The sequence below is a fragment of the Dipodomys merriami genome, unplaced genomic scaffold (genome assembly GCF_024711535.1).
Source record: "Dipodomys merriami isolate MVZ:Mamm:240054 unplaced genomic scaffold, mDipMer1.0.p SCAF_64, whole genome shotgun sequence".
NCBI classification, from domain to species: Eukaryota; Metazoa; Chordata; class Mammalia; order Rodentia; family Heteromyidae; genus Dipodomys; species Dipodomys merriami.
In genome coordinates, this window is record NW_027206224.1 from 2919422 (window position 1) to 2946889 (window position 27468).

The 27468-nt window shown below is 42.4% G+C and overlaps 1 protein-coding gene across 3 annotated transcripts in view; it reads right to left on the reverse strand.

Annotated features, from left to right (window-relative positions):
* Window positions 1–510: 510 nt before the first annotated feature.
* Window positions 511–27468, reverse strand: part of LOC138815407 (transcriptional repressor CTCF) — a 56377-nt gene continuing 29419 nt past the window's right edge. For 2 of the 3 annotated variants that reach the window (XM_070004786.1, XM_070004788.1), the window contains 10 exons: window positions 23048–23837; window positions 22617–22787; window positions 17129–17262; window positions 15254–15374; window positions 14423–14572; window positions 12285–12445; window positions 11597–11779; window positions 10630–10765; window positions 3638–3799; window positions 511–2007 (listed from right to left, as the gene is read on the reverse strand). In XM_070004786.1, coding sequence (XP_069860887.1) covers window positions 1823–2007; window positions 3638–3799; window positions 10630–10765; window positions 11597–11779; window positions 12285–12445; window positions 14423–14572; window positions 15254–15374; window positions 17129–17262; window positions 22617–22787; window positions 23048–23828 — 2184 coding nt within the window. In that variant the 5' untranslated portion in view covers window positions 23829–23837 and the 3' untranslated portion in view covers window positions 511–1822. Of the gene's footprint in view, window positions 2008–3637; window positions 3800–10629; window positions 10766–11596; window positions 11780–12284; window positions 12446–14422; window positions 14573–15253; window positions 15375–17128; window positions 17263–22616; window positions 22788–23047; window positions 23838–24940; window positions 25113–27468 lie in introns of all 3 variants that reach the window. The other variant, XM_070004787.1, reaches the window with a different exon arrangement.

Below are 27468 nucleotides of genomic sequence, written 5' to 3' on the forward strand. Positions count from 1 at the left end.
CATTTGAACAAAAGGCCCACTGTGGCTTTTTTGGTAGTTACTGGAGATAAAGAGTCTCATGGACTTTGCTGTCTATGCTGGCTTCGAACCATGATTCTCATATTTTTGTCATGCTGGACCCAAATCTCTGCTCCCATGAGCCTGGGTGACCCTAAGCCCTCTGAGCCAAGATTCCAAGAACAGTTTCTCACCCAGCTCTTTCTATTCAAGGCAGCTCTGGGGCACTTCATTCTGTACATGGGGCATACATTCCTAAGGTGGTTCGTGGAAGTTGGCAGTGGTCCACTCACTTGCCTCTTATTCACACACACAGTTTTGGGAAGTTAAAAGTTGCAGCAAGCAGGTTGCATCCAATATCCTGTCATCTGCCAAACCATCTCATCTACTGCAAAAGAAGTATGTTAGGGATAGAGAATGCCTGAGAAGAGGAGGTCTGAGCAACCTGGAGCCATGCACAGGCCCCCTTGGGCTCCCAGCAGGCAGGAATCATGCCAGATGGAGTCTTAAGCGTGCCTGTTAATCCGTTATGATTTATTAGCTGTACAGCAGTAGATCCTCCTCCTCCCCAGCTTTCAACCCCATTACATATTTTATTACAGGTCTCATGTTGGCGTCCTAAAATAATGAAAAATATCACACAGTACAGCTAAGTACAAAATGCATCAACCTAGAGTCTGATAGCTAACTGATGGCTCTCTTAAAAGCAATACACAGAAGAAAAAAGTGTTTGAAATCAGTAAGACTGAGGCTCTCTAAAAAACACATTTTAAACATGTGACAGTTCATGTGCAAGAATCACTTTTTAAGTTGGTTTTGCTTCACATTATTATAAATTTTTTTTTTTTCAGATCCAAAGTTTAAATTACTGACCTAGTAAAATTTTCTGGCCCAGCATTTCTGGGCTGCTGTGACCCATTCATAATCACCCTTCTGGCTTTAACAGAAGATTTATAAAATACAACATTTAGCTACAAATAGAGCAAAGAAAATGTTGATGGGAAATCATAAAGTTAATTGTACAAGGTTCAAATGCTGGCTCCATGGGCTGAAAATCACCTCCACATGGGTATCCATCACTAGCAGACAGCAATCTGGGTGCTTTTCTGCTACATGATTGTGATCCAATTCCTGGTCAACATTTACACACCACCGAGTCCGTGGTAACTTAATTTGCAAGTAATTAAATGCTGGGTTTTCTTACACTGCACTTTTTTTTTTCAATCTCTTAATTAATGGAAAAGATTAAAATGTAAAAAAGTTATTTACAAGCTTGACCATACCAGAGACTTTGCCAAGAAAGAGGCAAAGCTTTCAGGACAGGAACTGATCATAGCATGCCATACTACTGGTGTGCAGCTGGCTCCGAGCAAAGGGAGTCAGGGAAAAGCAAAAGCAAAAAACAGGTTAAAAGTCTAAGTCCTTCCCAAGTCTGCATTTACAATTAAAAACTCTCTTGGGAAGAAGACTATAGAACTCTGGGAAACCCGTGGCCATTCTGGAGTGGTTTACTAAATCAAGAGAGAGGGCTCAATGTCTGTTTCCATCTCAGAAAACTAGTTAGGCATCAACACTGTCCTCAACACTTCACAGTAAACCCTCAGGAACTCAGGACATTCCATGATTTGCTAACATCAAACAGCAAGTTCTAGTTAAATCACATTTTTCTAACATCATCCTTGAAGTTTTCGTTCTCAGTATGTTTGGTAAAATGGGTGTAAAATGATGCTTTTCCCAAAGCCAAAAGAAGAAAAGGAGAAAAATTAAAATTTAGGCCGTTTAAACACAGCCTAGAACAGTCCTGGAGACAAGTAAGGCCCCGTTATCACCGGTCCATCATGCTGAGGATCATCTCAGGTGTGAGGTCTCCATTAGGGGCATCTGTGGCAGCTGGCTGGGCCTCCTCTTCCTCCCCTTCTGCAGGCTCAGCATCTGGCTCTTTTTTGACTTCAACTATAATGTTCTCAATTGCACCTGTATTCTGGTCTTCAACCTGAATGATGGCTGTTGCTGGCAAAGCAAAGCAAAGACAAAACAAACAGTACATTAAAAACCCCAGAAACTACAAGGGTCTTTTCAGATACGACAGTGAATAAGACAGCAATAAAGGAAACCCTTAGAGGTGATGAGGATAAAGTCAATGAAAGATCACCTTAAACACCTAAAATGTAGACATACATAAAATAGAGCCCTAATACTTAGAAACTGCCAAAGGACAAAATGCTGACATTCATCCTCATATACCTCCTAACTTACATTTTGAAATCCTTACTTTTCCTTTATGTTAGAAATTTAGATTTTAAGCTTTATAAATAGTGTGTGAAACAAGTAAAACTAAATCAGAAGAACCCCCCCCCCACACACACACAAAATAGCACATGATCTGAAACTATGAATACTTTAGAATGTATGCTGTAGGTAACTTTTTTGTTTGTTTTTGGTTGGTTGTGGGGCGTGAACTCAGGGCCTGGCCTTGAATCTCTTTGTGCTCAAAGCTAGTGCTCTAACCCTCTAAACCACAGCACCACTTCTGGTTTTCTGGTGGTTAATTGGAGATGGGTCTCACAGACTTTCCTGCCCCTGCTGGCTTCAAACTACAATCCTCAGATCTCAGCCTCCTGAGTTGCTAGGATTATAGATGTGAGCCACCAGTGCCTGGGGCTAGGTGACATTTTTAATTCTATAGCTCGTCCACACCTCTACACTGGGTGAAGGCCATTTTCCTGCTAGTTTGGTCACTCAAACATTGTGTAGGTGAAATGAGAGGGCTATATGACCTATTAATCTTTTTTTCCCCCCATGATAGACATTTAAACACAGGGCTGAGGAGAATATACAAAATATGGAAGAAAAAAAAAGATGAACTGTAGGTGTGGCTTAAAGTGGTAGGGTACCTAGCTAGCAAGTGTGAGGCCCTGATTTCAAACCCTAGAACTGCCATACAAAACAAAACAAAAAACAAAACAAAACAAAAAAAAGCCAGGTGCTGGTGGTTCATGGCTATAATCCTAGCTCTTCAGATGGCTGAGATCTGAAGATTGAGGTTCAAAGCCAGACAGACTGGACAAGTCCATGAGATTCTTATTTACAATTAACTAGCAAAAAGCCAAGCAAGAGTGTGAGGCTCTGAGTGAGCCCCAGTTACTGGCACAAAACTTCCCAAAATGAAATAGCCACTCCTAAAGAGATTAAGGAGACATTTCACACCTGGTGGTGTAAAGTGGCAGGGAAACATTTCCTCTGGGTCTTTTTATAGAACAGGAGGCCAACACTTGACTCTATGGTTCTGAATTTCTTCAGAGGGGCAACATCAGACAAATTATTTTATCCTTGAAAATTTGGCTCTTTTATGTTCATTCCCATATCAACCCTGCCAAACTCGCCCACATTAACAATACCCATCTTGTAGAACATAAGTACGCTTCTACTCTGGACGTTTTCTTCTTGAAATTAACAAGCTTGTAGAGACTTCCTCATATGTTCTTCAGTAAGAACTTCTAAAAAGTAATTTCCTGAGCGTTTATTCCCATTCTGACCTAACTTGTTTTCATGGCTTAGTTCCCACCTCCCTGAGAACACAGACCCGCCTGCCTGGTTCCCTCACAAGTTGGAGATGCAAGAGCAGAGGCAAGCAACTTACGCTGGTTCTGTTTGGGCTGGTTGGTTCTGCCAGGGGGTCTTCCTCTCCGCTTCTTGGCAGGTGGTGGGGCTGGGGTCACAGGTTGAGGCTCTGGCTCTGGTTCAATTTCTACCGCAGGTTCCTCATCATCCTCATTGTCATCCAGATCTGGCTCAGCATTTTCTTCTCATGGAAATGAGGAGGAACAGGTAGTAGGGCAAGGTGAGTAGTGGAAGAAAAAGAAAACAGACAATCATATGTCTGTGAAGTCTCATTACACATTTATTTCCTTTACTAAGTAAAGCTCCTTTAGTGAGCTAAGATTTTTCTGTCTTTTGAAAGATCATCTTTCCTTATCTGGTGCATGTGATACAATGTTTAAAAAAATGTTTAAAGTCCCATACCTCTCTGGTGGCTTACGCCTGTAATCCTAGCTACACAGGAGGTTCAAAGCCAGCCTAGGCAGGAAAGTCCGTGAGACTCTTATCTCCAATGAACCACCAGAAAACCAGAAGTGGTGCTGTGGCTCAAATGGTAGAGACTCATCTTGTGCTGAAGACTATAGGGACAGTGCCCAGGCCCATAGTTCAAGCCCACAACTGACCAAAAAGAAAAGTCCTATACCTCTAACTCAAGCACAGTCTTTGGGATTTTCTGTTGGTTTAATTTTCTGCTCAGTAAAAATATTTTTGCTCTGTAGTTAAAAAAGAAAAGCCAGTAAAAAAAAATGCATTTGCAGCAGGTACCCATAGCATAGACTTGTAATCCTAACTACTGAGGAAGCTAAGACCTAGAGGATCATGTTTAAAAGCCAGCCTGAGCAGGAAAGTCTGAGTGACATTATCTCTAATTGCAAAAAGCTAGGTTGGAGGCATAGCTCAAATGGTAAAGCACCAGACATGAGCAAAACAAAAGCTTGCCAGCCAGGGGTTGGGAAGGTGGCTCAGTGGTAGAGCGCTTGCCCTGCATGCATGAGGCCCTGGGTTCGATTCCTCAGCACCACATAAGCAAAAAGAAAAAAGCTGGAAGTGGTGCTGTGGCTCAAGTGGTAGAGCGCTCGCCTTGAGCTGAAGAGCTGAGGGACAGTGCCCAGGCCCAGAGTTCAGGCCTCACGACTGGACCCCACCCCCCCCCCAAAAAAAAAAAAAAAAAAAAAAAAGCTTGCCAGCCAGGCACCAATGGTTCACACTTGTTATCCTGGCTACTGAGGAGGCTGAAATCTGAGGATCCCAGTTTGAAGCCAGCCAAAGCAGGAAAGTCCTTGAGACTCTTTTATCTCCAATTAACAAGCAAAAAGTCAAAAGTGGAGGTATGGCTTAAATGGTGGAGCAACTTAAGTGGGGGAAAACAAACAAAAAACAGGCAAGAACACAAGGCCCTGAGTTAAAGCTCCAATATTCGCAAGAAAACACACACACACACACACACACACACACACACACACACACACACACACACACACACACACACACACACACACACACACACACACACACACACACACACACACACACACACGTTTCTAGCTATCAGCACTGATATACGGTAAACAGATACTATAATAGTTAGGCAAATCAACTAAAATGCTATTAATCCTCCTTTACATTGAGTGTTTTTCCCACTATTATCTCAGATCATTGTTTCAAATTCTTGCTTTTTTGGTGCTGGTCCTAGGAATTGGACTCAGGGCTGGGTACTGTTGCTGAGCTTCTTTTGCTCAAGGCTAGTACTCTACCACTTGAGCCACAGCTCTACTTCTGATTTTTTTTTTCAAGTAGTGTATTGGAGATAATAGTCTTATGGACTTTTCTGCCTTGCCTGGCTTTGAAACAAGGTCCTCAGATCTCAACCTCTTGAAAGTTGCTAGGATTACAGGTATGTTTCAAATTCTTTTTTTTTTTTTTTTTTTGTTGGTCGTGGGGCTTGAACTCTGGGCCTGGGCGCTGTCCTTCAGCTCTTCAGCTCAAGGCGAGCGCTCTACCACTTGAGCTACAGCGCCACTTCCGGTTTTCTGGTGGTTTATTGGAGATAGGAGTCTCTGTTTCAAATTCTTGGGAGGAAACTCCATCTTTTTTTTTTTTGCCAGTCTTAGGGCTTGAACTCAGGGCTTGGGCACTGTCTCTGAGCTTCTTTTGCTCAAGGCTAACACTCTACCACTTGAACCACAGCATCACTTCTGGCTTTTTCTGTTTATGTGATACTGAGGAAACAAACCCAGGGCTTCATGCATACTAGGCAAGTACTTTACCACTTAGTCACATTCCCAGCCCAATTCCATCTTTTATTAGCTATATACAACTACAAAATAGTGTTCAAGCTGAAAATAAAAATGTCTCCTTTACTATGTAAGGATAAAGCAAGATACTAAGCCTGATCCTTGGAAATCTGCCCATATCTGGTTGGGTAGGAGTGTGTGTGTGTCTGTCTTTGTGAGAGGGAAAACCAATGAACAGTCTTGAGATAAAAAGCTAAGGTCCTGAGTTCAATCCCTAGGAACCCCTCACCAAAAAATGTTCTTTTGAGACTATTACTGAATTTTCCTTTTTCTTTTTTGCCAGTTCTGGGGCTTGAACTTAGGGCCTGAGCACTGTTCCTGAGCTTCTTTTGCTCAAGGTTAGCATGCTACCACTTGAGCCACATCGCCACTTCTGGCTTTTCCTGTTTATTTGGTACTGAGCAATTGAACCGAGGGCTTCATGCATGCTAGGCAAGCACTCTACCACGAAGCCACATTGCCAGCCCTGATTTTTTACATCGAAAGTCTCAAAACTTAATTATCAGCTTCAATGGGTTAATTTATAGACCCACTGATTCTAATATCTGAACAAAGGGAGAGAACTGCTAAAGAGAATACTGACAAACAGCCAGATAATACAGGTTTGAGTCCCAGATCTGTTTTGGGTTCACAGCCTGTGTGTGTGTGTGAGGGGGGGGGGGGGGGGAAGGGTGGGGAGAGTTGCTACATGAACTAAGACCCTCTCTCCCTTTCTTTGAATAATCTACACAGCAATCCCAACCCAATTAATAGTGACTTGAGAATCATGCCCAGGAAATTACACTTTACACAAGCACTTTTTTTATGTGTATGTGCCAGTCCTGGGTACTGTCCCTGAGCTTCTTTTTGCTTAAGGTTAGCGTTCTAGCTCTTGAGCCACAGATTCACTTTCAGCTTTATTTTTTTTTATCTTTTATTTTTTTGTCGGTTGTGGGGCTTGAATCTGGGCCTGAGTGCTGTTCCTTAGCTCTTCAGCTCAAGGCTAGCGCTCTACCACTTGAGCTACAGTGCCACGTCCGGTTTTCTGGTGGTTTATTGGAGGTAAGAGTCTCACGGACTTTCCTGCCTAGGTTGGCTTTGAACCCTGATCCTCAGATCTCAGCCTCCTGAGTAGCTAGGATTACAGCCATGAGCCACTGGAGCCTGACTGCACTAGCTATCTTAAAACAGACATTTTCTCTGGAACAAAATGTTTAAACTTACAAAATCGGTGAGAAAATGCCTTATTTTCACGACAAAATGCCTCCTTTATCAAATGACTGAAATCCTTAGACACAGGGAACTCACTGGTAGGTGGTAGTGTGTAAAAAACAAGGTGCTTCTGAACTGAATTTATTTAAGCTCTCTATTGCCTAAGTTGGCCCAATGCCTAGAAGACTTAACAAATTCAGTTAGAACTAGGGAGGGGGCACAAAAAGAAGGTTGACAGGGTCAAAAGATTACTGGCTTAGTGATATTTTAGAAGAAAAGCCTTGAAAATAGCAGTACATTTTGCTGATGGCCAATAGGCAGAACTTCCTGGATGGGACAAGTAAGATTGTGGGGCCTTTGTCAGCAGCGGGATGCATCAAGTCCATACTGATTTCCTCGTTCTGGGGGCATAAAAAAACACTGGGTACAAAGGTACAAACAAACCAGTAGTGCAAAAAGACAAAAGGAAGAAGTGTAGAAATTGATTAGGAACCATCAATAATCTCTTTAGTTTAAAGAGACTTCTGGAAATGTGCAATTAGGAAGTGAAGCTGACCATGCTGAAGATGAACCACAGATAGAAACAAGGCAGTACTAGGGGAAGAAAGGGCTTGGAGCACAGTAGCAGGAGTTTCTGCAAAAAAAAGTACAGGGAATCCCAAAGATCAAGGTCACTGCAAGCACTGGTAATATCTGGGGTCTGACTGACATTACTTGGTATCTCCCAACAGTTCACTGCAATAATTTCTTAGCCAAATCAAGAGATCCCACAAAGACCTGTAGTAAAGGCTAGTGTGCTTTTGTAGATTTTCTAACTTAAAAGGGCAGCAAAAGAGCTGAGATATAGCTCAATGAAAGGTCAAGTGCAATCTCTAGCACCACCACCATCAAAAGTTTTTTTTTGTTTTTTTTGTTTTTTGGTTCCAGGTCTAGGGCTTGAACTGAGGGTCTGGGCACTAACCCAGAGCCTTTTTACTCAAAGCTAGTGCTCTACCACTTGAACCACAGCTCCACTTCTGATATGTTTGGTGCTTAGCTGGAGATAAGAAACTCATAAACAATGTTCTTGCCCAGGCTAGCTTTGAACCATGATCTTCAGATCTTAGCCTTTGGAGTAGCTAGGATTGTAGGCATTGGCCTCCAACACCTAGCTCAAAAAAAAAAAAAAAAAAAAAAAAAAAAAAAATTACTTTTGAGCCGGTGGCTCACACCTGTAATCCTACTCAGGAGGCTGAGATCTGAGGATCATGGTTCAAAGCCAGCCTGGGCAAGGAAAGTCTGTGAAACTCTTATCTCCAATAAACCACTAGAAAACTGGGAGTGGCACTGTGGCTCAAGCAGTAGAGCGCTTGCCTTGAGCTGAAGAGCTGAGGGATAGCACCCAAGCCCAGAGTTCAAGCCCCACAACCGACCAAAAAAAAAAAAAAATTACTTTTTGTTATGTAGGCCAGTAGCTTAACATTCAAGATCCATCTGACTCAGCCTCAAGTTCTAGGAATGCTGGGTGCCAGTGACTCACTGTGATTGTAGCTACTAAGGAGGCTGAGGTTTGAAGATCGCAGTTTGAAGCTGGCCCAGGCTTTAAAAAGTCTGTTGGACTTATTATCTCCAATTACGCAAAAAGCCAAAAATGGAGCTTGGACTCAAGTGGCAGAGTATTAGCCTTGAAAAAAAGGACCTGATTTGAAGCCCCAGGATTAGTGTACACATGTACACACACAGATGACAGACGCATGCACGCACACAAATTCTTTTTTGCAGGTATAAGCTACTATGCCTGAATTTCATCATTCTTTCTTCTTTTTTGGGTGGGGGGAGAGGGTTGGTACTGGGATGCTTATTGGGCAGGTACTCAATTGCTGGTCTATACCTCCAACCTCTGATTTTTTCTTTTTTTGATGGTTGTGGGGCTGAAACTCTGGGCCTGGGCTCTGTCCCTGAGCTCTTCAGCTCAAAGCTAGTGCTCTACCACTTGAGCCACAGTGCCACTTCTAGTTTTTTAGTGGCTTATTGGAGGTATGAGTCTCATGGACTTTTCTGCCTGGGCTGGCTTTGAACCGTGATCCTCAGATCTCAGCCTCCCAAGTAGCTAGGATTACAGGCGTGAGCCATCAGTGCCTGGCTGATTTACTTTATTCTTTTTTTTTTTTTTTTTTTTTTTTTTGTCGGTCGTGGGACTTGAACTCTGGGCCTGGGCGCTGTCCCTCAGCTCTTCAGCTCAAGGCGAGCGCTCTACCACTTGAGCTACAGGGCCACTTCCGGTTTTCTGGTGGTTTTTTGGAGATAGGAGTCTCACAGTCTCTCCTGCCCGGGCTGGCTTTGAACTGCGATCCTCAGATCTCAGCCTCCTGAGTAGCTAGGATTACAGGCGTGAGCCACCAGCGCCCGGCTTACTTTATTCTTATGCTTACCAGACAATATTTTGCCAGAGAAGTACTCAAAATTGAAGGCCTTAAAAACTTTTTTAAGCTAGAGCTTTCAATGAGCAAGTTTTATAATAAAACACAGAGTGATGGAAGTTCTCTAATTGGCTTACTTTCCAAAAATTCTATCCTCTCCCACTATTATCATTTTTTGTGCATGCCAGTACTGGGACTTTAACTCAGGGTTTCGAGCTCTCATTCAGGTTTCTTTGTTCACAGCTGATGCAATACTGCTTTATCCACAACTATAAATAAGCTTTTTGCTGGATAACCGGTGATAGGAGTCTCACTGACTTTTGCCTGGACTGGCTTCAAACTGCAATCCTCTAACTCTCAGCTTCTTGAGTAGATAGGATTTATAAACATAAACTACAGGGCCTGATTCTCATTACATTATTTTTACTAACCAGCAATTCAAAAGACTAAATGAGGGCTAGGGGTAGTGGCTCAAGTGGTAGAGGATCTGCCTAGCAAATTCAAGGGCCCAAGATCAAATCTTAGTACTGAGAAAACCAAGAACGAAAACAAAAAGTCCTTAGCGGAATTAGGCACCACCATTCCCCCAAACAGAGCTCTCTATGACCTTTTCAATCAAAAATTTTAGGCACATCTGACTAGAAAAGCAATTATCACACCATAGAGAACTAATGAGAGAGCAAAAAAGGTGGTTAAATGATAGGTGCAGAGATTAAGGTAGGAAGAACATGTGGCTGGCCTTCAAGATGATTTCATCAAGTACCTCAAGGCTAGGCTGAAAAACACAGTCAAGATACTTAAGCAACTACCTTGATGTCCATTACAGTCACTGCTCAAATCTGGACTACATGTAAAATAACATGGGAAAGAAACTCTGCTAGCCTTGGACTATCACTAATTTGAAAAAGTAAATACAATAACATTAACCCAGGAAATAAATTAGCTCCTGTTGTAAATGCACATTAGGAAGACTAGAATTAAAGAAGTTAAGAGTGATTTGGCCACCACTATATCTCACACACTTATCCATTGGAATTGGGTTCCAAAATCTGCCACACATAACTAAATCAATAAACAAGCCACCCATAAGCAGTAGAGGACCTGCCTAGCAATAAGTTCAATACTGGAAAAAGAAAAAAGCCACTTACCACTATCAGAGGAATCTTCTTTTTTAGAACGCATCTTTCTTTTTCTTCCACGTTTACTCTTCTTTGTTTCTCCTCCATTTTCTCCTTCTACACCATCTGGACCAGCACAATTATCAGCATGTCTTGCCATGGTATTCTGACAAAAGGAATAACTGTTGTTTTACACTACTAAAAAAGCTTAAGATCAAATTGGAATTTCTAGCTTTTCTAATGAAATCAAAATCTTGGGAATCCATATTTAAGCCTGAAAGTTCTGTTATCTACCTGAGCTTTCTCCTGTCATTCAGAGGTCTCAATCCAGAGGAAAAAAGAGAAGATCCAGAGAAAGAAGAGAGATTAACCCTCAGAAGATAAAGCTAGGTCTTCTAAGGGGAGGCTAAGCAGCCAGCAGAGCTGGCTAAAACAGCAACAGGGAAGACCTAAGACAGACTTAAACTAGATAGAGGTGGAATGAAGTACAGGTTTTAATCCAAAGACAATTCCTTCATACATTAAACTACTCAAAGATAGTGCTGTTCCCAGAAGTGGAAGGTTCACACATGGACTGAACACCTCCAGATGGGGATGATGGACCCTTACCAAATGATAACGTTTCACTATATTTGTAACCTAGGAGGAAAAAAAGCCTTGCTCTGTAGTGGAAGACCAAGAATGTGATATTAAGAATATGGGCAAGTAAAAAAAAAAAAAAAAAAAAGAATATGGGGAAGTGGGGCTAGGAAGTTGGCTCAGTGGTAGAGAGCTTGCCTTGCATGCCTGAGGCCCTGGGTTCAATTCCTCAGCACCACATAAGCAAAAAGAAAAAAGCCGGAAGTGGTGCTGTGGCTCAAGTGGTAGAGCACTAGCCTTGAGCTGAAGAGCTGAGGGACAGTGCCCAGGCTCAGAGTTCAGGCCCCACGACCGGACCCGCCCCCCCCCCCCCAAAAAAAAGAATATGGGGAAGTAACATTACAACACTGACTCTTACCCGACGAGTAAATGTTTTCCCACACTTAGAACAGACAAAGGCCGCAGGGACAAAGTTAGGGTCATGGTAGCGCTTGAAATGCATATCGAGGAGCTGTTTCTGGCGGAAGGTCTTGTCGCAGTGACTGCAGGCGTAAGGCTTTTCCCCAGTATGGGTGCGCTTGTGCATGATCATGTGCCTCTCCTGAAAACAGAGACAACAGGAAAGAGGCCCCAGGGCCTGGTTACAGGGCCACCATCCCAGCTGCTGTGCATGTGGCCTTTCCCTTACAACAGGGGCTAACCTGATTGACATGATAAAGTTATCTTTTACAAGAATTCAAAACTGCTTCCATAAATCCTAGCACAAAGAAATCTGTTCACCCCTAGTGGGCTGTTTCTCTAAAGTCTGAACATGTCACAGAACCAGATTATGTTCTTCCCTCAAATTCTGGACTTAACTCCAACACGGTTTTGAGAAAGAAGTGTAGTCAGTCTTAGGACTGGGTAAATCTGACTGACTTAAACAGCAGCTGAAGACCCAGATACAACTGACAAGGAACCTTTGATTTTGGTGAGGGCCCTCATAAACCAATTTGAAAGTATTTTTCTTAGAAGTAGTCACTGTACTAGGTATATAAAAACCCTCTGAGAATACCCGACATGGATAGGGCAGGCATTAACGGCCTTGTAACTATGACAGTTCCTACCTGTCTACAAGCATAATCACACTGGTCACACTTAAAGCGCTTCTCGTTCTTGTGTGATTTCTGATGCTGAATGAGGGCGTAACGCTCATGAAACACAGCATCGCAGTAACGGCATTTCTTGCCTTGCTCAATATAGGAATGCTGCTTCCGCAAGTGGACACCTGAGAGCAAAATATAAAAAGCCAAGCTGAACTTTTGAAAACACAAACAAGCATTGCAACAAATTACTCCTACATTTATTCTACTTCTTAAATTATTCTGTGGGCTGGCTGAGGTTGTGTAAGTTCAGCAGTCTAGCACTTAGCATCAAAAAGAGAGAGAGAAAGCAATTAAATTAGGTAGGTGGGAGAAGATGGCAGGCTGGACAAGAAGGCTAGCAAAGGATTTAGAAGTAAAGAAGTGATGAGAAACCCAAGAAGTGAGGCCAGGAAGAGTTACTGACTATGGAAGAAGATGCATGTCAGGGAAATCTACTGAAATTAGTGTGTGTGTGTGTGTGTGTGTGTGTGTGTGTGTGTGTGTGTGTGTATGTGTGTGAGTGTGTGAATTGTGGAAAAAGATGAAGACTAAGCTGTGTGTGTCTATTTTGATGGGAAAGTGTGGAATAGTTATAGAGCTTTAGTTTCACATGTTGAATTTACAATTGCAGTGTTATTGAAGTAGAGGTGATTATAGCAATGGATAAATGGCTATAAAGGAAATCTAACTGAAAGATCTGAAACAGGAAGAAGCCAGGAGCCAGTGACTCATGCCTGTGGATCCTAGCTACGCAGGAGGCTGAGATCTGAGGATTGCAGTTGGAAGCCAGACTGGTACAAAGTCCACAAGACTCTTTTATCTCCAATTAAGCACCAAAATTGAAGCTGTGGCTCAAGTGGTAGAGTGCTAATCCTGGACAGAGCCTAGGCCGAGTTCAAATTCCAGGATTGGTGCATACATGCACACACGTGCACACACGTATGCATGTGTACACACACACACACACACACACACACACACACACACACACACACACACACACACACACACACACACACACACACACACACACACACACACACACAACCTAGCCAGGTGCTGGTGGCTCACACCTGTAATCTAGCTATACTCAGATAGAAGGCTGAGATCTGAGGATTATGGTTCAAAGCCAGCCCAGGCAGGAAAGTCTATGTGACTCTTATCTCCAATTAACTGCCAGAAAACTGGAAATGGCAGTGTGGCTCACAGTGGTAGAGTGCTAGCCTTCAGTGAAAAAGCTTAGGGAGGAACAGAGCCCAGACTTTGAGTTCAAGCCCTACAAACAAACCCAATCTCTCTCCCCCCTCCAACAAAAAAAATCTGAAATAGGAACATCAATTTTGTTTGGGGGCTTGAATGAGATTATGGAGCTGATGAGATCACAAAGGCAAATGTTAAAAGGAAAAAGGAAGTCTATGGATTAGGCTTTAAAAACAAAAATCTAAGTCAGGTATAATGGCTCAAGGATACAATGCTAGCTACTTGGGAGGTGGAGAATGGGAGATCAGTTTAGGCAAAAAGATTTTAAAAAATAAGCCAGGCACCAGTGGCTCACAATTGTAATCCTAGCTACTCAGGAGGCTGAGATCTGAGAATCACAATTCAATGCCAGCCCAAACAGGAAAGTCTATGAGATTCATCTCCAATTAACCACCAAAAATCTGGAAGCAGCGCTGTGGTTCAAAGTGGTAGAGTGCCAACCTTGAGCGAAAAAGGTCAGGGATAGCACCCAGGCTCTGAGTTCAAGCTTCACGACCAACAAAAAATATGTATCTATTATTTCCCAAAAGGCCATCTCAACCAAGGACTGGGCACAATGGCTAGGTGCAGTGCATATGACTGTCATCCCTACAAACACATGGAAGTACAAGTCAAATGATCATAGGTTGGGCTTGAAAATAACCAAGACAAAAATGGACTGGAGGAGTGCCTAAAGTGGTAGAGCACCTGCCCAGTGAGTGAGAAGCCTTGAATTCAATCCCCAGTACTATCCAAAAAAAAAAAAAAAAAGGAGGGAAAATGGTAGAAGCAAGAAGAGCAGACAGACTCCAGGAATCAATGGCTCTTTCCACTTTCATTATACTTTCTGTTTTTCATTTGCCTTTAGTAAATCTACTTACCCAAGTCACTTTTTCGGGCTATGACAGTGTCACAGTGGGGACAATGAAATTTGGCCACATTTTCTGTGTGCTTCTGTAAAATGTGCATCTTCATGGTACCACTTTGGGTAAACCGAGCATGACAAATATAACATTCATAAGGTTTTTCCCCTTAAAAGGAAATACAGAATAAACAAATTAAATGAATATTATGATTCAATTGGGAGTAACTAATGTGGCAGACAGATATACTGGGCCATAGAAACTCTAAGTTCTACTTAGTAAGTCTGAGACTTATTCTGTATGTCAAACTCAAGCCTATCTTCAGAGATGACAAACCCTAAACTTCTGCTGTCTAGCTTTTCTACATAATCTTCCATGTAAAAAGATAATTTCCATGGCAAGGCCAATCTTTGGAAGAGACTAATGGAGGACTTCCAACTTTTTCTTGTCTTTAAATATTTTTTTCCTTTTTCTTTCATGCAATGTAGACCAGACTGCTCTCAAAGTCGATACTGTAGCCTTAGGCTGGCCTCAGACTCCTGAGTCTCTTGTCTCAGCTCAGCATTCCATATGTGGAATTACAATCATGTGCCACCACATACAGCATCTTAACCAACTGGGCACAGTGGAGTGCACCTGTTGTCCCACTTACCAGGGAAGCACAATGGCTAGGGGCAGTGCATGTGACTACACTTTAACAAAAAAGACTAGAGTTAAAAGACTAGAGGCTAAGCCAGAGCCTTTGTTAAGTCTTCCATTCAGGTACGCAATGACTGTATGTGGTGACTCACAGGCTATTATAGGATCATTGAAAAGAGCTCACTAATACCAGGAGGGGAGAAATCCTACCTGAATGTGTTCTCATATGTCTTTTCAGCTTGTATGTGTCCCTGCTGGCATAACTGCACAAACTGCACTGGAACGGGCGCTCTCCAGTATGAGAGCGAATGTGACGTTTTAATTTGCTGACCTGTAATATGAAAGCAATCAAACCTCTTATGCTTCTGTTAACAGACTGCTAGCATGAACACTATAGATTAGGTACAAATGCTTACTTGATTAGTTTTAGGGCACTTCAGGTAGGAAAAGTCTAAAAGATAATGACTAGCAAGGGTAAGCCCTCAGTTTAAACCCCAGTACCATGAGCACACAAAAAAGGATTAATTACTTTTGGTAATTGCTTTAAGTGTGTGATAAGGTATGTGCTTTTCTCTTTACTATTTTACTTTTGTGTGTGTGGTGCTAGTGATCAAACTCAGGGCCTCATGCATGCTTGGTAAACACTCTACCACTGAGCTACATCTCTAGTAGTTAAAAGATGTAGCTGTTTTTTTTTGGGGGTGGGGGTGGGAGGGAAGGGGGTCTGGGGACTTGAACTTGGCCTGGGTGCTGTCCCTAAGCTCAAGGCTAGTGCTCTACTACTCTGAGCCACAGAGCCACTTCTGGTTTTCTGATGGTAATTGAGGATAAAAGTCTCATGGACTTTTCTTTTTTGCTGATCCTAGTGCTTGGGCACTGTCCCTGAGCCTCTTTGTTCTCAAGGCTGTCACTCTACCGCTTGAGCCACAGTGCCACTTCTGGCGTTTTTGAGTTAGAATATCATGGAGACTTTTCTGTCCAGGCTGGCTTCAAACTGTGATCCTTAGATCTCAGCCTCCTGAGCAGCTAGGATTACAGTTGTGAGCCTCTGCCTCTTTCATGGACTTTTCTGCCCGCGTTGGCTTTGAACCGTGATCCTCAGATCTCAGTCTCCTGAGTGCTGGTGTGAATCACCAGTATCTAGCTTGAAATTTAAGTTGCTCTGATTTTATGAAAAACAAAAAAAATTTCTGCATTTACGTTTTACACACTAAAATTTCACACTTGTTAAGTTAGTAACTATCCCAACAGCATTACTGAGCTGTTTTCTTTCTCTCTTGCAATGTTGGGAAGTGAACACTGGGCCTTGCATATGTTAGGCAAGCACCTCTATAGCTTCCAAATTTTTCTTAGCTAACCATCCACATTTACTCTTCCAGACAAAAATCTGCAGCAGTCCTGGGGCCTTAACTCAGGGGCTCTTGCCCTCCACTGGCTTTTCTACTCAAAGTTGGTGCTCTACCACTTGAGCTACACTTTTACTTTTGGCTTTTTGCTGAGTTTTAAAAATAAAAGTCTCACAGATTTTCCTAATAAGGCTGGCTTTGAACCATGACCCTCAGATCTGATTTCCTTCTTCTTTTTTTTTTTTTTTTGGGTCCAGTCGTGGGGCCTGAACTCTGGGCCTGGGCACTGTCCCTCAGCTCTTCAGCTCAAGGCTAGTGCTCTACCACTTGAGCCACAGCTCCACTTCCGGCTTTTTTCTTTTTGCTTATGTGGTGCTGAGGAATTGAACTCAGGGCCTCAGGCATGCAAGGCAAGCGCTCCACCACTGAGCCACCTTCCCAGCCCTTCTTTTTTTTTAAAAATCTTTTAAAATGTTTATTATCTTCAAATAGTTGTACAAAGGAGTTTCAATTCAACATAGAGGACTTTGAGAACTTTTATATAAGCTATTCTTAATCACCTTCAATTTTTTTTGAGAAGAGTAAATAAACATGTTTGCTCTATCAAAAAAAAGTGATATTGATCATCAAGATATTGATATTAATCAACTCATATATTGACATGTTGAACTGATTTTCTTTAGTAGTGCCAGATTACAGGTCTACCATGAAAGATACCAACAAGGAACTTGACACTCACTTCTACACTGGCATAATCACACATGGAACACTTAAATGGCTTCTCATGGGTATGTTTGTAACGACGATGCCGCACTAATTCTCCACTGGTCACAAAGGCCATGTCACAGTCTGGGCACTTGTGAGGACGAGTACCTAGATAGAGAAAAGGACAACAGAACAAGATCAAAGGCATAGTTCAGAGTTCAAAGTATAGCACACAACTGTTGCCTAAGATGAGAATTCAGTCATCCTATCAACTCTGCCTTAACCCAAGACTAGTTCTACAAGATATGGGAAGGCCTAGCTAAATTTACAACACAGGATGCAAGAACACACCAAACTTTTTTGCTTATTATCTAATTTGAATCTGCTACCTTTGAATACAAAACCCCTTTTTGCCCCTAGTTTGTATCCAATCACTATGGATTCAAGGTTGATAAAAACTCAGGCTGAGGGGCTGGGAAGGTGGCTCAGTGGTAGAGCACTTGCCTTGCATGCCTGGGGCCCTGGGTTCGATTCCTCAGCACCACATAAGCAAAAAGAAAAAAGCCGGAAGTGGCACTGTGGCTCAAGTGGTAGAGCGCTAGCCTTAAGCTGAAGAGCTGAGGGACAGCGCCCAGGCCCAGAGTTCAGGCCCCACGACTGGACCCCCCCCCCAAAAAAAACAAAACAAACAAACAAAAAAAAAAAACTCAGGCTGAGGGCTGGGAAGGTGGCTCAGTAGTAGAGTGCTTGTCTTGCATGCATGAAGCCCTGGGTTCAATTCCTCAGCACCACATAAGCAGAAAAAGCCGGAAGTGGTACTGTGGCTCAAGTGGTAGAGCGCTAGCCTTGAGCTGAAGATCTGAGGGACAGTGCCCAGGACCAGAGTTCAGGCCACACAACCAGGTGGGGGCGGGGGACGGAGAGTGGGGGACAGGGGACAGGGGATGGGGAGCCGGATGCTGGTGGCTCACGCCTGTAATCCTCACTACTCAGGAGGCTGAGATCTGAGGATCGAGGTTCAAAGCTAACATGGTCAGGAAAGTCTGTGAGACTCTTATTTCCAATAAACCATCAGAAAACTGGAAGTGGTGCTGTGGCTCAAGTGGTAGAATGCTAGCCGTGAGCTGAAGAACTGAGTGACAACGCCTAGCCCCGGAGTTCAAGGCCCATGACTCTCCCCAAAAAATACCCAAAACCCAACTCTCTCTTTCTGTTCTTTTCTAGCTCTCTCTGCTCTCTCTCTGTTCTTTTCTAGCTCTTCTCTCTCTCTTTCCCAGCTCTCCCAGTTCTCTTTCCCAGGCCTTTCCCCACCTCGTGGAGGACCAAGATGGCCTGGTGCCAGCCGGAACAATGAATAAACCTACCCCTTAAAAAAAAAAAAAAAACCAAAACCCAAAAACTCAGCTGATGATGTGTCTCAAGTGGTAGAGGCCCTGCCTAGGATTCAAAAGGCCTGAATTCAAAACCTCAGTACTGTTACTACCACCTACATATACCGCAGTTTGAAGCCAGACCAGGGAGGAAAATCTGTAATACAACTCTTGTCTACAAGTAACCACCAGAAAACTGGGGGTGGAGCTACAGCTCAAAGTGGTAAAGTGCTAGCCTTGAGCAGAGGTCAGGGACAGTGCCCAGACCCTGAGTTCAAGCTCAATGGCCAAAAAACCAAAACCAAACCAAACCAACAACAACAACAAAAAAACACCCAAAACTAAAAATCAAAAACAGAATGGAAGTAAATCCAGGTGCTTGTGGCTTCATGCCCACAATCCTATCTATTCAAGAGGCTGAGATCTGAGGATTTCATAGTTCAGAGCCAGCCTGGACAGGAAAACCTGTGAGACTCTTTTATCTCCAATTAACAACCATAAAGCTGTAAGTGGGGATATGGCTCAATAGAGCATTAGCCTTGAGCACAAAAGCTTAGGGACAGTGCCCAGGCTCTTAGTCCAAGCTGTAGGACTAGGACAAAAAGAAAAAGAAAAAGGAAAAAAAAAAAAAAAAAAAAGGAAGTACAAGTGTAACAATGTAAAACAATGTAATGAATAGGTCCAGTCATGTGCAGAAATATTTCCTAAGAGGATGGGAAGAATTCTAGAAAGTTAAGTATAAATAGAAAATGACAATAAGAGCCGGGCGCTGGTGGCTCACGCCTGTAATCCTAGCTACTCAGGAGGCTGAGATCTGAGGATCGCGGTTCAAAGCCAGCCCGGGCAGCAGAGACCGTGAGACTCCTATCTCCAATAAACCACCATGAAACCGGAAGCGGCGCTGTAGCTCAAGTGGTAGAGCGCTCGCCTTGAGCTGAAGAGCTGAGGGACAGCGCCCAGGCCCAGAGTTCAAGCCCCACGACCGACAAAAAAAAAAAAAAAAGAAAATGACAATAAGGCTGGGCACCGGTGACTCATGCCTGTAAATTCTAGCTACTCAGGAGTCTGAGATCTGAGGATCACGGTTCAAAGCCAGGCCAGGCAGGAAAAGTCCGTGAGACTCATCTCCAATAAAAAACACTAGAAAATGGGAAGTGGCGCTGTGGCTCAAGCAGTAGAGTGCTTGCCTTGAGCTGAAGAGTGCAAGGACAGTGCCCAAGCCCAGGGTTCAAGCCCCACAACCGACCAAATAAAAAAAAAAAGAAATTCTAAGGAAGGAATATTCATTTGTTCATTCACCTTCCTTCTTCAGTACTACTAAAGGTGTAGGAGGGTGTGAAGGATAGTTCTTCTGTGGTAAGTGTACAGTATAGAGGTAAGGATAAGTGAAACAATTAGTTGTATTCATTTTGTATTCATTTCTGTTAGGACAGATAAGCTGAAAAATAACTTTTGGTGTTATTTACCCTAGTACTTCCCAGGGGGAAGAGGTTTACCTCTGGTAGAAGTAAGCATGTCATGACATTAATGAAGTAGACACTGCTGTGGAGGAATTTCCACCAGGCTGCACTACATAACCACTGTCTCTCTGCCCAAGATCCATGCTCATTCAGTCATCTCTCATTTATTACATCTTGACATAGGCAAGAGCTTCTCTTACACAACTGCATTTAGAAAATGAAAAGATAAGCCTGCCTCACTCCTGTAATCCTAGCTACATAGGAGGCTGAGATCTGAGTTGGTGAGACTCATCTCCAATTAACCATCAGAAAACCGGAAGTAGCGCTGTGGGTCAAAGTGGTAGAGAATTAGCCTTGAGCCGAAGAGCTCTGGGACAGCACCCAAGCCCAGAGTTCAAGCCCCATGACTGACAAAAAAAAAAAAGAAAAAAAATTGTTCCCCACTATAAACTGGCACTCTGTGTATATATGTGATTCCTTCCTTTAGGTCATACTAGAATTTAAATCCAGGATCTTGCACTTGCCAGGCTGCTATACTATTTGAGCCACACCTCTAGCCCTGTGTCAATCTCTTGCAGGCTTGGTTACTAGATGGATGAACTTCTACCTAATCAGCTCTGAGACCAGAAAGATCCAACTTCTCATTTGCAAAGCTAAAAGTCTAGAACAGGAGACTGTCTACATTAAGGCACACTCATGTTGACATATCCTACCATAGGGCCAGCTTTTAGTCATATGTCCAATATATTTTCAACGTTTCAATCCAGTTCACCAAGCTAATATTAGAATATTTGAACAACTTATTAAAGTATATATGGCACTTGGACAAATGAATCGTTTTACACTTGCTTGGTTTATGGTGTTAGCAATCGAGCCCAGTGCCTCACATATGCGACATTAAGTGTTCTGCCACTGTTGTTCTTTTGTTTTTGAGATAGGGTATGGGGATTGAACCTAGGAAAGTACCCTACCATTTGAATTATACCCCTACCCCTTGAACATTCAAATTGCCTAAAAAATATTTTAAACCTTACATTCTCCAATTATGAATTACTCAGGGTTTTACTTCAATTTCTGTTCGTCCTCATAGTGCCTGACAATTGTTATGTGGAACTTTTTGGACTTTTCTGTAATTACTGTATAAACCTCAGTTACACAACGGTCAGGTTTCTAGGAATTATTCCAAATAACAACCAGATAGCCTTTTTTTTCTGGTTCATCTCCTTTAAATCATTTGGATTATTTTCCACTAAGCATTTTCTTTTAGGGCCAAAACTGTGGTTGAACTCCAGGCCTCATACTCTTGCTTGGCTTTCTTGTATATAATTGGCATTCTACCACTTGAATGATTTTGCTGGTTAAAGTCTCAGAGATTTTTCTGCCTGGGCTGGTTTTAAACCCCAGTCCTCTAACTCTCAGCCTCTTTCCTCCCCCCCCATTGTTTAAGGAATTTTATTAAAGCAAGAATTTTATAATCCAAATTACATTTCCTTGCACAGTTATTAATTCTGTTACTTAGAACTGACATCCTGAGCTATTCCACAATAAAGAATTAGAAAATTAAAGGAATGCTTTAAATTTTTGTACTTTGCTGAAAATTCTTTTTCCCAGGTCTAACATTGTTTTATATTTTACTATTTTTTGTAGTTTTTTTGTTGATTTTAAATCAAGTAATCTAGGACTAGCACTGTTCGCTAGATCTGGCATTTGCTCAGTACATAAGGTTCAGTTTTCTTTCCTTTTTTAAATTATTTTATATTTTACAATTTTCTTTCCATTATATTTAGGTTTTTCGATGTTTAGATATTTTTCTTTGGTGAAGCACGAGTTTCTTTTCATGGTCTCTGATCAATTTTTTAACAGTTGGAACACCAGTGGCACTGTTAACTGCTTTCTGGGTAGCCTCTTTAGCTTGGTGGGCATGTAGTACAGCTACAGCTTCATCAACCTTAGAACTCAGAGACTCTGGAGACTCAAGACTCAGCCTCTTGAGTAACTAGGATTATAGCCATGAGCCACAAGTATTTGGCTTCCACTAAGTTTTCTTGACATTCACCTATAACTAAGTCCATATGCTTTTTTTTTTTTTTTTTAAATTGGGAGCCTGGCACCAGTGGCTCATGCCTACAATCCTAGCTACTCAGGAGGCTGAGATCTGAGGATCGAGGTTCAAAGCCAGCCTGGGCAGCAAAGTCCGTGAGACTCTTCTTTCTAATAAACCACTTGAAAACTGGAAGTGGCGCTATGGCTCAAGAGGAAGAGCACTTGTCTTGAGCTGAAGAGCACAGGGGCAGCGCCCAAGCCCAGAGTTCAAGCCCTATGACCGACCAAAACAAAGAAAAAATTGGGGCTGGGAAGGTGGCTCAATGGTAAAATGCTTGCCTTGCATGTATAAGGCCCTGGGTTGGATTCCTCAGCACCACATAAGCAGAAAAAGCTGGAAGTGGCGCTGTGGCTCAAGAGGTAGAGCGCTAGCCTTGAGCTGAGGGACAGCTTATGTCCAGAGTTCAAGCCCAGAGTTAGGCCCAGGGTTTAAGCCCCACGACCAGAAAAAAAAAAAAAAAAATCAAATTAAGATTACAAAAAAGGCACAAAAACCCTACAGAAATACTCCTTTAGCTTTCTCCTTGTAATCAATGTGAATAATTGAAACCCAACTTTATATTACAGTCTTCACATTTTCATACAGCACCTGTGTGTGTGTTAAGGTGATTCCTCAGGAGGGTGACTGTTCTAAATGCCCTGCCACAGAGATGGCATTTATGTGGTCTTTCATCAGTGTGGCTTTTCATGTGACGATCCAAATTTGAACGCCGTGGACATGTATAACTGCACAGCTCACACTGGAATGTCTTCTTTACACCTATATGCAAAAGAAAACACTTGCTATAGGGTTTCAATGTACTTAGGTTGGCACAGACTTTAATTTCTACAAATATATTTCATTGGTTTTTGTAACTAAAGCCAATGTAACTCATGTAAGTTGAAATTATGTCATTGCACTAACAGATTTACTTCTCTTTAGAACTTAATAACTTGAAAAATAAATTTAATATAACAAAGTAACTTGTATGTGAACAGTTGTATCATTAGTTCAAAATACTTTTAAGACTACTACTTTACCTTTTTTTTTAATTTTTGTTGGTTTGGGAGGCTTCATATTACCAACCACTTTCTCTGCATTAACTTCTGACAGCAGGCCTTCCTGCTGCTCTTCTTCAAAATCATAGACAGACACATCCACATCTTTGCCCTCCTCTGTGTAACGCAGTTTGCTCTTTTTGGTTTTCTTTGTTTTTTTGGCTGGTGGCTGATAGTCTGGGTCTTTCTGCCAGCTTGGATCTTCCTGAGGTGGAAGTTCACCTTGCTCTAGTGTCTCCACCTCTCCATTGGCCCCCACTTTCACCACCTGAAACCCTTCAGGCAAAGGTAATGTGTGACATATCATGGGTTCACTTTCTGCAAGGCCCTCTTTAGACACTTCATTTTCATAAGCCCCCTGAAGTTCTTCTACCGAAGTGGTAGCAACAGGTACAGTCACAGGAACAGGTACTTGAACAAGCTGAAGCTCTCCTATATTAATGGGCTGTTCCTCCATATTTACAACTTGCAAAGTTATGATTTGTGTATCGTCCACTGCAGCCTCCGCTTCGGGAGCCACCGTACCCTCCATTACTTCAGTCTTCATTTGAAGAAGGGTAGGATCCAGCTGTTCCATCATTACCATCTGTACACTGCTGTTGACATCCTGTACCACCTCACCCCCATCTGTCTGGTTCTGGGGTAGGTGGCAAGCATCTTCTTCCTGGCCACCTTCCCGGCGTCGCTGGTAAGTCTTTCTCTCCTTTCCTTTAATGAAAGTTTCAGACTCTTCCACAATGGCTTCGACTGCCTCACCTTCCATTTCCCCTTCCTTTATTAAGGAAGAACATAAGATTGTTATTTAAGATAAAGCTTGACTAAATGTAAACTTACATTTTAAAACAAAAAAAGATCCCTGATGAATGAATTAAGAATCAATAATTGTTCAAAAGAACATCATGTGCCTCCTGATGAACGATAAAGAAAGTCTGTAACTGCTGGGCACACACCAGTGGCTCACACTCAAGAGGCTGAGATCAAGAGGATCACTGTTTAAAGCCAGCCTGGGCAAGAAGGTCTGAGATTCCATCTACAAAGTAACCAGCAAAAAGTAGGGCTGGAGGTATGATCTAAATGGTAGAGCACAAGCCTACTGAACACTAACCCTGAGTTCAAGCCCAGTATCACCAAAACAATACAAAAAACCTGTAACTGATTAGTCCCTAGATCCAATTTCCAATTAATAGCAAACTGATAACAGAGGATGTTAAAGCACATTGCAGAAATAATAGACAAATCTGGTCTAAGGGAAACATAGCAGGATTAACTTTGAGTTTCTTTTGCAAATCAATGGGGAAAAATAAAGGGAAAGAAAGACTGAAGTGACAACCTACAGACTGAAAGAGCTCAATGTGGGATGACTTTCAGGGGCTTTTGGCAGGGTCTAGAGACACTTTTGGTTATTACTGGCCAGAATGTCACTACTGACATCAGGTGGATAGAGGCAATATGAAATAGCCTACAATGCTCAAGTTAGTCTTCCACCACAAAGAATTGTCAGAGATAGGTGTGTGTAATACAGTGGATTACCAAATATAATCTAAGAAGTTGGAAGGCTGAGGCAAGAAGGGGGTACAGAACAGGATAGTCTGGGATACATAGTAAGATTCAGTTTCAAATCAACAACAACAAAAAGCTATTAGGCAAAGAATTATTAACTAGTTTAAATCTTATACATCCAAGGAGATTAGGGAAGAATACATTAGTGAAAGGATAACAATTTTCAGTTATAGCAATGTTTTTTTTCCAGTTGGTTTCATCTGTTTTCTAACAAGTGAGGATGTGGAAACTGGGTGGGTCATGATTGGAGGGCAGCCCCAATGAAACATATACAAGACCTCGTCTCAACCAATAGCTGAGTATGGTGATGCCTACCTGTCATACCAGCTAGGAGAGAGGCTAAGATTGGGACCATCGAAGTTCAAGGCCAGCCCAGACAAAAAGTTCATGACTCCATCTCAGCACAAAAGGCTAGGCATGGTGGTGCATGCCTGTCATGCCTGCTGCAGCAGAAAGCATAAATAGGAGAATGGCAGTCCAGGTCCACCTGGGCAAAAAGCAATATCCTATTTAAAAAATAGCCAGACCTGAAACCCAAACCCAAACCAACCCACCTTCCCAAAAAAGAACAGACCAAAAAGGGTTGAAGGCATGGCTCGAGCAGTAGAGCACCTGCCAAGCAAGCTGGAAGCCCTGAGATCAAACTCCAGTTATCACTAAAAAACAAAAACAAAACAACATGGAGACTAAACCTAGTAAGAACGTACTGCATACTTGAAAAAACATTGAGAGATTTTACATGTTCTCACCTCAAATTACATAAATTAAGTTCGACCTAGTCATTCTAGAACATATACAACCTATTTCAAATTATGCTGTATATAATTAAAAGTTAAATAAGCCAGTACTGGTAGGTCACACCTGTAATCTAAACTTGCCAGGAGACTGAGATCTGAGAATTAAGGTTCAAAGATAATTGGACATAAAGTCCATTACTTTTGGGGCTGGGAAGTTGGCTCAGTGGTAGAGCACTTGCCTTGCATGCCTGAGGCCCTGGGTTCGATTCCTCAGCACCACATAAGCAAAAAAGAAAAAAGCCGGAAGTGGCGCTGTGGCTCAAGTGGTAGAGCGCTAGCCTTGAGCTGAAGAGCTGAGGGACAGCGCTCAGGCCCAGAGTTCAGGCCCCCACGACTGGACCCAAAAAAAAAAAAAAAAAAAGTCCATTACTCTTATCTCCAATTAACCATCCGAAAGCTGCAAGTGAAGGTGTAGCTCAAGTAGTTGAGAACCAGCTTTGAACAAAAAAGCCAAGAACTTGAGGCCTTGAGTTCAAGCCTCAGTACCATTGTGTGCACGCACATGCACGCGCACACACATTGGTTAATTAAAAGAATAAATCTCGGTCTGGGAATGTGGTTCAATGGTAGAGCAATTACCTAACAATTGTGAATCTCTGGGTTGAATTTCTAGAAACACAAAACAAAGCCAGATGCAGTGGCCCATGCCCGTAGTACTAGTTACTCAGGAGGCTGAGATCTGAAGATTTAGGTTTGATGTCAGCCAGGGGCAGAAAGTCTGTGAAACTCTTACCTCCTTAACCACTTAAAAAAAAAAAAAAAAACTCAGAAGTTGAGCTGTGGCTCAAGTGGTAGAGTGCCAGCCTTGAGTAAAGAAATTAAGGTGATATCACCCTGGTTCTTAGTTCAAGCCCTAGAACCTGAACACAAAAAAGCAAAACAAAAACAATGTACCCTTTTATATGTATTTACCTTTAAAGTATAAGTAGAAAGCCCTACTGGATTTTTGTTTGTTTTTATGGTCTTGAGACTGTTTCCCTGTTTTTTGGGTTTTTTTGCCAGGCTTGAACTAAAGGCCTGAGTGCTGTCTGTGAGCTTCTTTTTGTTCAAGACTAGTGCTCTACCACTTGAGCCACAGGATCCACTTCAGGATGTTTCTGAGTAGTTTGTTAGAGATAAGAGTCACAAACTTTCCTGTCCAGGCTAGCTTCAAATTGCAATCCTCAGATTTCAGCTTCCTGAGTAGCTAGGATGATAGGTTTGAGCCACCAGGCTCCCAGATGCTTTCCTTTTCTTTCCTTCTTTCTTTTCTTTCTTTCTTTCTTTCTTTCTTTCTTTCTTTCTTTCTTTCTTTCTTTCTTTCTTTCTTTCTTTCTTTCTTTCTTTCTTTTAATTGATTTTAGCCAGGCACCAGTGGCTCACGCCTGTAATCCTAGCTCCTCAGGAGGCTGAGATCTGAGGATCACAGTTCAAAGCCAGCCCAGGCAGGAAAACTCCATGAGACTCTTATCTCCAATGAACCACTAGAAAACCGGAAGTACTGCTGTGGTTCAAGTGGTAGAGGGCTTGCTTTGAGCTGAAGAGTGCAGGGAAAGCACCCAGGCCCAGAGTTCAAGCCTCATGACTAACAAAAATAAATAAATAAATAAATTTATTTTATGGTGCTGGGAACTAGCTACTCTGCCAGTCTTGCACATTGCCTTTTTTTTTTTTTTTTTTTTTTGTCAGTCATGGGGCCTGAACTCTGGGCCTGGGCACTGTCTGTGAGCTCTTCAACTCAAGGTACCACTAGAGCCACAGCACCACTTCGGCTTTTTCTGCTTATGTGGTGCTGAGGAATTGAACCCAGGGCTTCGTGAACGCAAGGCCAGCACTCTACCCCTGAGCCACTTTTCCAGCCCCTACTTTGCTGCTTTTAAGATAAATTCTACCTTAGAAACCATTCTGTCATATTGCTTTTAAAATTTTTTGAGTCAGACTGGTGACTTATGCCTGTAATCTTAGGTACTCAGTAGGCTGAGATCTAAGGATTGGGATTCAAAGCCAGCCGGGGCAGGAAAGTCCATGAGATTCTTAGCTACAATTAACCACCAGAAAACTGGACGT